Raw genomic sequence first — 10,550 nt, forward strand, 5'->3', positions numbered from 1 at the left:
TAGAACAATAGCTTGTTATGCAATAATTGAATGATGAATTGATGCCTTTTATACTTAAAAAAATAATAAATATAGTTTGAGACTGTAAACACTTGATTAGCTGCCTGTCTGTCTGCATGTCTGTTGTAGGGGAATAATTGCATAGAACCATTCCTGTACACGTTTGTTGCTACTCTGTACTACAATTATTCACTGAGTTATATGCTTTAAAGCGTTTTGAGTTTATGATCTATTAAGTTTATAGAAATAAAGTAAATGTATTAAACTGCAGGTACATGTGGCTGAAAGCTAAACATGGCTCCAGCTTATCGGTTGATCAGGGTGAACCCACATTCCACCTAAACCTTTATCTTAATTACCCCAACTGAGCTGGCTCCAGCTTATCGGTTGAAAGGGAAAGCACCCTGTCTCTCTGGAAAGGTATAATAACTGTATGCTAACTCTGTATGGCAGAACACTGCTCGGGCTTCCTAACACTGATGTGTTGAGCTGTTCTCGTTTGCGCAAACTAATAAAGCTTTATATCTCTGAACAACTGGTGCAGTTGGCTCTTTAAAGTTGCGGCTCTAAAAAGTTCCACCACACTGTCTGTCTGCCTGCCTGTCCGTCTGCGTGTGTGTCCGTGTCCGTGTGAGTGTGTGTGTGTGTGTGTGTCAGTGTGTGTCAGTGTCAGTGTGTGTGTGTGTGGGGGGGGGGGGGGGGGGGGGGGGGGGGGGTACAGAGGATTCAAAAACAGCAAACAGAGTTGTATCCAGGGAGAGTCGGGATCCAGCAGGGTGCTAGTCTGGAATCAAAATCATTGTTTAAAACACATCCAGGAGGAGGAACAGGCTTGTCAGTGCGCAGCAGATTATGTTTTACACTGTCTTCCCTGGCACTGTCAAGTCAGATTGTTCCAGTTCCAAAAAGCACATTCTAGCCTCGACTCGAACTAGTGGAATGTGTGACCTGAGTGAAGAAAAAGAGACACATCTGTTTTGAATGAGGGAATGTACGAAGGACAGCCAGGGTTTTAAAAGCAACACACAGCAACTTTAATATAAAGTTTTACCCTGAATTTCACCAGTTACTTATCCCATGGTTATACTGTGCATTTACCACACCTCTCTGTGCTTTACAATGCTTCCCTATGCTTTACCAGACCTCTCTGTGCTTTACAATGCTTCCCTATGCTTTACCAGACCTCTCTGTGCTTTACAATGCTTCCCTATGCTTTACCAGACCTCTCTGTGCTTTACAATGCTTCCCTATGCTTTACCAGACCTCTCTGTGCTTTACAATGCTTCCCTATGCTTTACCAGACCTCTCTGTGCTTTACAATGCTTACCTATGCTTTACCAGACCTCTCTGTGCTTTACAATGCTTCCCTATGCTTTACCAGACCTCTCCGTGCTTTACAATGCTTCCCTATGCTTTACCAGACCTCTCCGTGCTTTACAATGCTTATATATATATATATATATATATATATATATATATATATATATATATACACACACACACACACAACACACACACACACACACCACCCGAACCTACACACACACACACACACACACACACACACACACACACACACACACACAACACACACACACACACACAGTCACACACACACACACACACACACACACACACACACACACTTGGCTTGCGAAAGTTTGACCTATTTTGGCATTTTTCCTATTTTGTTGCCTTACAACCTGGAATTAAAATTGATTTTTATTTGGATTTCATGTAATGGACATACACAAAATAGTCCAAATTGGTGAAGTGAAATGAAAAAAATAACTTGTTTAAAAAAATTCTAAAAAATAAATAACGGAAAAGGGGTGCATGCATATGTATTGACCCTCTTTGCTATTAAGCCTCTAAATAAGATCTGGTGCAACCAGTTACCTTCAGAAGTCACATAATTTGTTAAATAAAGTCCACCTGTGTGCAATCTAAGTGTCACATGATCTGTCACATGATCTCAGTATATATACACCTGCTCTCCAAACAGGTCAGGGACAAAGTTGTGGAGAAGTACAGATCAGGGTCCAACTTGAAGGAGCTGGAGCAGTTTTGCCTTGAAGAATGGGCAAAAATCCCAGTGGCTAGATGTGCCAAGCTTATAGATACATACCCCAAGAGACTTGCAGCTGTAATTGCTGCAAAAGGTGGCTCTACAAAGTATTGACTTTGGGGGGGGTGAATACTTATGCACGCTCAAGTTTTCTGTTTTTTTGTCTTATTTCTTGTTTGTTTCACAATAAAAAATATTTTGCATCTTCAAAGTGGTAGGCATGTTGTGTAAATCAAATGATACAAACCCCCCAAAAAATCAATTTTAATTCCAGGTTGTAAGGCAACAAAATAAGAAAAATGCCAAGGGGGGGGGGGGGGGGGGTCAATATATATATATATATATATATATATATTATATATATTAGATAGTCCGTGAACTGTCTCAGATTCAAAAGGTTAATCAGTTTTCCAAATTGTTTATTTCAGACTTTGTACATAGCGGGCCTGCATTGGACAATAAGAACAAGATAGGAGGATGGTAAACAAATAAATAAATATGCTTGATGACTTAATCATCATATTTTTTTTTTATTTTTTATTTTTTTGCAATATGCAATGCATACTTAGGTCCCTCATAACCTTAATCCCAGTAGCCGAAACGTTTGTCTATTTGACTTGGTTTCTTATAGTTCAACAGGCTCTATTTGTGACCCACACTCCCAATATACAGACAGGATAATTATGAGTAATTCTACACTATCTTACTTATCTTCCAACCATGTCTTATTGCATATACACACACTTGGTTTCGAAAGATCGCCATCGTGTAACTAGAGAACACAAGAAATGTCAAACAACGCATTCGTTATGTTTGCAGTGTTCCTGGTCCACTTTTCAAGGGACTGATTTATCACTCAGAGAGTGACGACAGTTTTGAAAGATTTAGGAGGCTGTTTTACGAGTTTTGTGACCATGCCTGGGAAGAACACAAACGCGTTGAAAATGATCCTTCACAAACAAGGAAATGCACTTTTCAAATATTAAACAGAAACCAATTGCGATATCATGGGGGTCAATGTCCATTGTCAATCTATTATATAACAAGGGCAGAGAGATAGAGAGAGAGAGAGATGAGACTACAGCATACAAAGTCACTGTTTGTTATGTTGCTTAAGAAGTTAGAGCAGGTAATGAAAATCAGACTCCCACTGCATAGCAGTTTGATCCATTCCTGGTTTTACTAGGCGTTTAATAATAAGACACACCTGAGCTTGTTGCCTAGACACACTGGGGCTGATCAAGCTGCTAGTAAAACCTGAACTGGGTGGCGCTGCTGTGCAACAGGAGTCCGATTCCCATTCCTGCAGAGGTACGGATTTTGGAGCTTTGACTCACCGTCGGGAAGCAGTTGTTGTGGCCCCGGCTCTCTCTGTGTGACGCTCAGGCACCAGCGCTACGTGCCAAGCATGTCAGAGGACACCAGGAGCTGCAGGAAATTCAGCAGGTTCGTCAGAAACACTCCCACTGACTTCTCCTGGTAGGTCTCACACTGAGCACAGGCACCAGTGTCCACCTGTCGGGGGGGGGGGCGACGGTCAATTTAAAAATAAATAAATAAATAAAAAAAAACTCACCAGCGTCAGCTAGTTTCTTGGTCTCTCGCTTTAGCCAGGACTTACTACAGTATTTTTTACACCCCCTGTAGACTGTTGTCCCGAGCTGTGACCAGGGGACCGTAGGTGTAAAGCAGGTTTTAGAGCCAGCCCCCCCCCCGGGGGGGGGGGGGCAGCAGATGTGCAATTAAAAATAAATAAATAAATAAATAAATAAAACTCACCAGACAATCAATCTAACAGTTCTTGGAATCTAGACACCCTGAAAAGCCACAGTTGAATACTACACAGTATTTTACAGCACCAGGGACCCTTATATACGTTTCCAACAGTAAAATCACAGCAGAGTGATAAAGCACAGTGAAAGCATAGGGAAGCATTGTAAAGCACAGAGGTATGGTAACGCATAGGGAAGCATTGTAAAGCACAGAGAGGCCTGGTAAAGCATAGGGAAGCATTGTAAAGCACAGAGAGGTCTGGTAAAGCATAGGGAAGCATTGTAAAGCACAGAGAGGTCTGGTAAAGCATAGGGAAGCATTGTAAAGCACAGAGAGGTCTGGTAAAGCATAGGGAAGCATTGTAAAGCACAGAGAGGTCTGGTAAAGCATAGGGAAGCATTGTAAAGCACAGAGAGGTCTGGTAAAGCATAGGGAAGCATTGTAAAGCACAGAGAGGTCTGGTAAAGCATAGGGAAGCATTGTAAAGCACAGAGAGGTCTGGTAAAGCATAGGGAAGCATTGTAAAGCACAGAGAGGTCTGGTAAAGCATAGGGAAGCATTGTAAAACACAGAGAGGTCTGGTAAAACATAGGGAACATTGTAAAACACAGAGGTCTGGTAAACATAGTGAAGCATTGTAAAACATGGTAAACTAACCCTTATACAAGTTTCCCATAATAACAACTTTGCTGCAAAACCGTGGTAAACTATGTGGTTTAACAGTGGAAGAAGCATCGGAGGAAACTACCGCGGTGAACCTCTACAAGAGAACCCCCCCACCCAGTGCTGTAAAATTCTCTAATAGAATCCATCAGGGGGGTCAAATCCAGCTCTTGGAGGGCCGTAGTTCCACCCAGAGCACTCAATTACTTAACTGGTGCAATTATTTGACTCCTTGGACAAATTCAACACTTCTCTCCGCGTCTCGCAAGGACTAGCGAGCGCCTTGTATCCTTTGAAATCATCCACCTTGAAAAAACATTAGACAACGTGACAGACAGCTCGATCAGGACTGGAGAGCGGCGACCACACCCCTGGTTTAGGAAGAAGGGAGAGCTACCAAAACCACAGAAAATTATGAAAAAGAAAGGACCGGCCTCTCACCACTCTCTCTTTGATTCCCGTCAGCATTCTCGTCACAGTCCACGCTTTTTGCAGGTCGCCAAACTCGAAAATCATGACGTGTAACTCGTCGGAGAAGCAGCCCAGTGCTGTCCTCATACAGTTCTGCGAGCAAAACACAGACCGGTTTCATGTCACTTCGAGGGTTAAATGGATAAGCATTACCACAGCAGCAATCTTTCCGGAACCAAATAAAAAAACTGTGATTTGCAACCACGTTTCATCTCAAAGCCAGGACCGTCCCTCCAGCGAACCACATCCCATCTGTTATGTTTGACGCAACCCTTATTAAATATAAACCTATTTCTGCGCTGCAAAATGTTTGCAAATGCAACGAATGCATGCAATTCGACCACGCAATGAAGCTGTGAACGCAATGCATGCTTCTGATTGGCTGCAAGGTGTTTACCCGTGACAGGTGGAGGTTATACGTAGGGCAGCATCTTCTTTTAACTGCAGAGTACAGAAGTGCGGAGAACCTGCCGTTTGGAAAGGTATTGTTAAGAGCCTAAATAAATGAGGATGGCTCATTTCACATTTACCTTGTTGACTCATTTTGTACACAAACTGCTGGCAAATACTCAATACGATCCAAGACACCTGAGCAACACATTTTGAGCTTCGCAAAACTAGACACACTCTACCATGATTGATCTTAGAGGCCCCCAGTAAGACATTTTATCACTACTTCACTGCTTGTATTTTTTTAGAAGAAAAATAGATTAATGTTCAATTATTCAAGTGCACATCCATCAAAGTTGCATAACGCCAAACCACAAGACAGAACAATCCTGTCATAGGGAACATACTTTCAAAGCCTATTTCCTTTTAAAACTTAAACAAGTTTTAACAGATAAACATGTTGGACTTTGATTGAGTAAGTCACAAAAACAGAATATGAAACATATGAAATAGATCAGCCATCAAATCAGCGCGGGGTCCTGGCGCCCCCTCTGCTGTGGCTGCTGGTTTTCTTTCCTACTGAGCTCTCAATGACTGAACCAGACCCTTCACTGGACCGATCGCTTGCTTAATTAGACTTCTTTTAATTGGTTTCAGCTCTAGTTCAAGTTCACTAACTATTAGAGTTAAGCAAGTGATCAGTTCAGTGAAGGGTCTGGTTCAGTCATTGAGAGCTTGGCGGGAATGAAAACCAGCAGCCACAGCTGAGGGGACCCCAGGACCGGGGCGGGGAACCAATGTGGTTTACATCAGGACTGTCATACTCCAGGCTTCAAGGAACGTGGGGTCTTTCGGTTTTCATGCCAACCTAAGCTCTCAATTAACTTGTTTAATAGTTTTTCAGGGTTTTTTCCAGTTGACTGTTTACAACGTCCACTTGATTCAACACCTGCGAAACATATTGAGCCCTGGAAAGAAGGGTTACATTTCAAATAATTAGACCAGTTAATTAAGTAAGTGACAGCTCGGGGTGGAAGGAAACTCCGAAGACCTTGCGGCCCTCCAGGAACTGGGTATTTCTCCCATCCGCTAGGGACAGTGTTACGGGGGGGGGGCTTGGAGAGGTATTGAAAGTTAGAAAAGTCTCCGGGAAATCCGAAAGAAGAAAGCAAACTACAAAGTGAATATAAAACAAGAAGAATGAATTCTCAGGACGATATCACAACGACAGGCTCTTAATAAACATAAATAACAAAATGATATATAAAGTTTGTGAACTGGAGTGACCCCCACACCCGCCCCCCTCCCCCCCCCCCCCCCCCCCCCCAAAAAAAAAAGGGAAACAATTTAAATATTTCTTGCGTTTGGAGGTTTTGTTCTTGGTCACTTACGTTAACCAGCGATGAGTCAGGGGTGTACAGTGTGCAGTTTATGCTGTTGTTCTGCAATAAATAAATAAATTACAAATTAAAAACTGATCTTTAAAAAAAAAAAAAAAAAAAAAACTCTGCTGACATATACAGCACTGCTAGTAACTTCAAAAAGGTCCGTGTATTTGTATTGTTGTTAATTTCCTTGCTTAGAAAATCCTACACGCCGGGCACCGAATAGCCTGCCCGATGCCATTCAAGTCTTGCCAGAACCATTCCTTACTATTGATATGTTAACGTGCAATTTGCATGCAAACCTCCTTGTCCAAATACCATTTCACAATTTCCTTGAAGGAGCCAAAGGGGAATTGTTCCCGCACTATAAGTAGATAGTTTTATTTTTTTTTTCATCAGTAACTCATTGTGCGAATTACCAGTCAAAGCCCAAGGTCGGGTTTTAGTTTCGAAAACTTTATTGGTTGCGGTACACTTCGCACACTTGGAAAACACAAAACTCTGCTCAGTATGTTGTCTTTAAGGCCCAGGGTTATAACAGACACAGCTCCCGTTGCGCTCACGCCACATAAACGGGTAGATTATGATTAGGCAGTAAAGCACTCTGTGATTCACAGTTTCGTGAACACACGGGGAAATGCCTCCCAGTGCATCAAGCTAATTTAAATGCAGCAGGCAACCCATGCAAGGATTACTGTACCCAGCATCTCCACCTCCCCGTTCTCATGCAGAACTACCCACTTCCCAGGCGCGTTTCATTCTGCATGTTCAGCTCTTGCAAAACGATGAACACGGGGGTGCAGGGTCTTCCAGGAACAGACACCGCCGAAATATTAAAAGAATACGGAATAACTCTCCTTTTTGTTCATCTATTTGCTTTCTCAAGACTTTGCAACTGAATTGAATTCGACAATCCCTCTCATTTATTATTATTAAGCTTAAGCACAACACATCTGGCAGACTTTTCTGTCACTGAGCGAGAGTTAAGTGCAATGTAACCGTGTTATCAGCATTCACTGTGAAGTGCAGTGCAGCTTGCGTTGTAACCCTGTGCACGTTACCGGAGAAGCCGTGTGGACTGAGTTGCAATAGCTGCGGAGCGAGAATGACGGAGCGGGCTCCGGTAGGTACTCACGGTTTTAGGGATGACGTCGTTGATCACTTTTTTCATCTCTTTTATGGCTTCGTACCACTTGGGGTCGCACCGCGCTCCTTGCGACATCTGAGTCGCTATGACGACTAAAGACAGCAGCAACGGGACAGTGCGGCGGTGTGGGACTGGAAATGGGTGCATGTCAGGGTCACTTCTAAGGGGTCATCTCTGTGGAAACAGGGTTATCATGATTCTTCGGAGTGTCATTATTAGAAATGTTACGAGTGACCCATGTTGTTGTGCGTTAGTTCAGAGCACGATAGAGGTAAGCGCACAATTGTATGTGTGGTCCAGGGGTTAAAGAAACCGACTTTTAACCATGAGATCCCTGGTTCAGATCCCAGCTCAGCCACTGACTCCCTGTGGGACCCTGAGCGAGTCACTTAGCCTCCTTGTGCTGCGTCTTTGCGGGTGAGATGTTGTTGTAAGTGACCCTGCAGCTGATGCATAGTTCAAACACCCTAATCTCGTATCCTGTAAAGCGCTTGTGATGGTGCTCCCCATGAGGATACTGTTCCGACTTTTACCACATTTAATGTTTTTTTTTGTTTGTTTGTTTATCATGATAGATACAGTTTCTCAATAACTGTCAATGCGGATCATTAAACCGCATTGACAGCGCTTCCAAAATATCATTCAAACTGTCGCGGTCAATGATAGTAATGTGAAATGAATTAACTTAATAACAACTCATTTCAACTCATCACCATTCGCAGCACAACCAGAGTTTATGCAATCCTCCCCCCTTCCCTAACCCTCACCCTAAACCCCCAACACAAAACAGATACAAATCAAACGTCTTTCTATTTAAAACTCTATAGCGTGTTGCACAAGCGGGCAGCGCAGCTTATTTTTAGAAAGTTGAGCAAAACCCTTGTTAGGCAGAGTACTGTCGGCAAAGGATACTGAAAAGTGAAACCGGTTTTGTTTTTTTCGGCGGGGGGGGGGGGGGGGGGGGTTAGCAAAACGCAGTGCTGTCAACGAAAACAAAACAAACAAACAAAAAAAAAATAAAACCGTACTACACCTGTGAAATTTGAATCCGGTGTCAAAAAGTCGCTTTAGGGTTACGGACTGTTTAATGCGCAAAACGCCAGGTCAGAAAAATTAGATGGTCTGTTTTCTTAACTATACATTTTTCTGTAAGACCCGGCTGTTTTCTTAACTATACATTTTTCTGTAAGACCCGGCGGTGTTAATCAATGCACTGATTTAAAAGGAAACTTCGATGGTGGCAAGAGCAACAAAGCAAAAACAAAACAAAAACAATAAAAAAAACTAGACCCGATCCAGGGGGAGAAAAAATGAAAGTACAAATTGCAGTTTTCCGGCGGGGCACCTGGTAAGACAACAGGCACTCAATTAAATTCTAACTCAAGTCATTACTGTTCTACATAGAGACCTGTAAAACAAGACAAACAAACAAAAAATAACTTCTCCTTTCGTATGAATGGATAACACATTGCAATAAAAAAAATTTTTTAAAAAACTTACCTGTGTGTGGTTTACAGCTCACCATGCTGCAGAATCAGAGTTCATGGTTCAGAACGAGAGCGAAGGAAAAATGATCGCTTGTTCACGTTACACAGCCTCTGTTTCTCCTCCGTCCAGGGCAGCACACCCGTTAAAACTGTGGCGGAGAAATACTAATGCCGGGAGAGATTCGCTGCAGTAGGGAAACAGCGCAGTCTTTGGCACAGATCATTCGGGGTTTTTTGGAGATACCATCCTTAAAGAAAGAACAGTTCACCGATTAACCCTTCACTGTATTTCCCTATGCTTTACCAGACCTCCCTATGCTTTACCAGACCTCTCTGTGCTTTACCAGACCTCCCTATGCTTTACCAGACCTCCCTATGCTTTACCAGACCTCTCTGTGCTTTACCAGACCTCTCTGTGCTTTACAATGCTTCCCTATGCTTTACCAGACCTCTCTGTGCTTTACAATGCTTCCCTGTGCTTTACCAGACCTCTCTGTGCTTTACAATGCTTCCCTATGCTTTACCAGACCTCTCTGTGCTTTACAATGCTTCCCTATGCTTTACCAGACCTCTCTGTGCTTTACAATGCTTCCCTATGCTTTACCAGACCTCTCTGTGCTTTACAATGCTTCCCTGTGCTTTACCAGACCTCTCTGTGCTTTACAATGCTTCCCTATGCTTTACCAGACCTCTCTGTGCTTTACAATGCTTCCCTATGCTTTACCAGACCTCTCTGTGCTTTACAATGCTTCCCTATGCTTTACCAGACCTCTCTGTGCTTTACAATGCTTCCCTGTGCTTTACCAGACCTCTCTGTGCTTTACAATGCTTCCCTATGCTTTACCAGACCTCTCTGTGCTTTACAATGCTTCCCTATGCTTTACCAGACCTCTCTGTGCTTTACAATGCTTCCTATCTTTACCATACCTCACTGTGCTTTCTAATGCTTTCCCATACCTTTCAGTGTATGTCCGAGCATCTTGTTGGCCAAGATAAAGCGTGGTTCAAGCGTTTTGTCTCATTTTCTCATTTAAAGGTACACAAGCTGGGCGGTTTTGATAGGAGCTGTTTGACTCATCGATACGTACGGAAAGGTTACCAGTTACGTCGAGAATGTGTTTACACATGTTCTTCCCGTCTCAAAGACAATGCAGCCCAAATCCTAT

The 10,550-nt window shown here is 42.9% G+C and overlaps 1 protein-coding gene across 2 annotated transcripts; it reads right to left on the minus strand.

Moving 5' to 3' along the window:
- Positions 1-692: 692 nt before the first annotated feature.
- Positions 693-10,550, minus strand: il15l (interleukin 15, like). 2 transcript variants are annotated; one of them, XR_005947888.1, is made up of 7 exons: positions 10,342-10,550; positions 9,398-9,632; positions 7,886-8,071; positions 6,757-6,807; positions 4,946-5,068; positions 3,406-3,583; positions 693-948 (listed from the first exon to the last, which is right to left on the minus strand). XR_005947888.1 is itself a non-coding variant. In XM_041234750.1 (6 exons), exons 3-6 carry the CDS (start codon positions 8,042-8,044, stop codon positions 3,464-3,466), a joined length of 453 nt encoding a protein of 150 aa, XP_041090684.1. In that variant the 5' UTR covers positions 8,045-8,071; positions 9,398-9,632; positions 10,342-10,550; the 3' UTR covers positions 3,308-3,463. The 2 variants fall into 2 exon arrangements, 1 of the variants encoding a protein (XP_041090684.1); XM_041234750.1 differs by lacking the exon at positions 693-948 and having other exon boundaries at positions 3,308-3,583.

The sequence above is a fragment of the Polyodon spathula genome, chromosome 35 (assembly GCF_017654505.1).
Source record: "Polyodon spathula isolate WHYD16114869_AA chromosome 35, ASM1765450v1, whole genome shotgun sequence".
NCBI lineage: Eukaryota > Metazoa > Chordata > Actinopteri > Acipenseriformes > Polyodontidae > Polyodon > Polyodon spathula.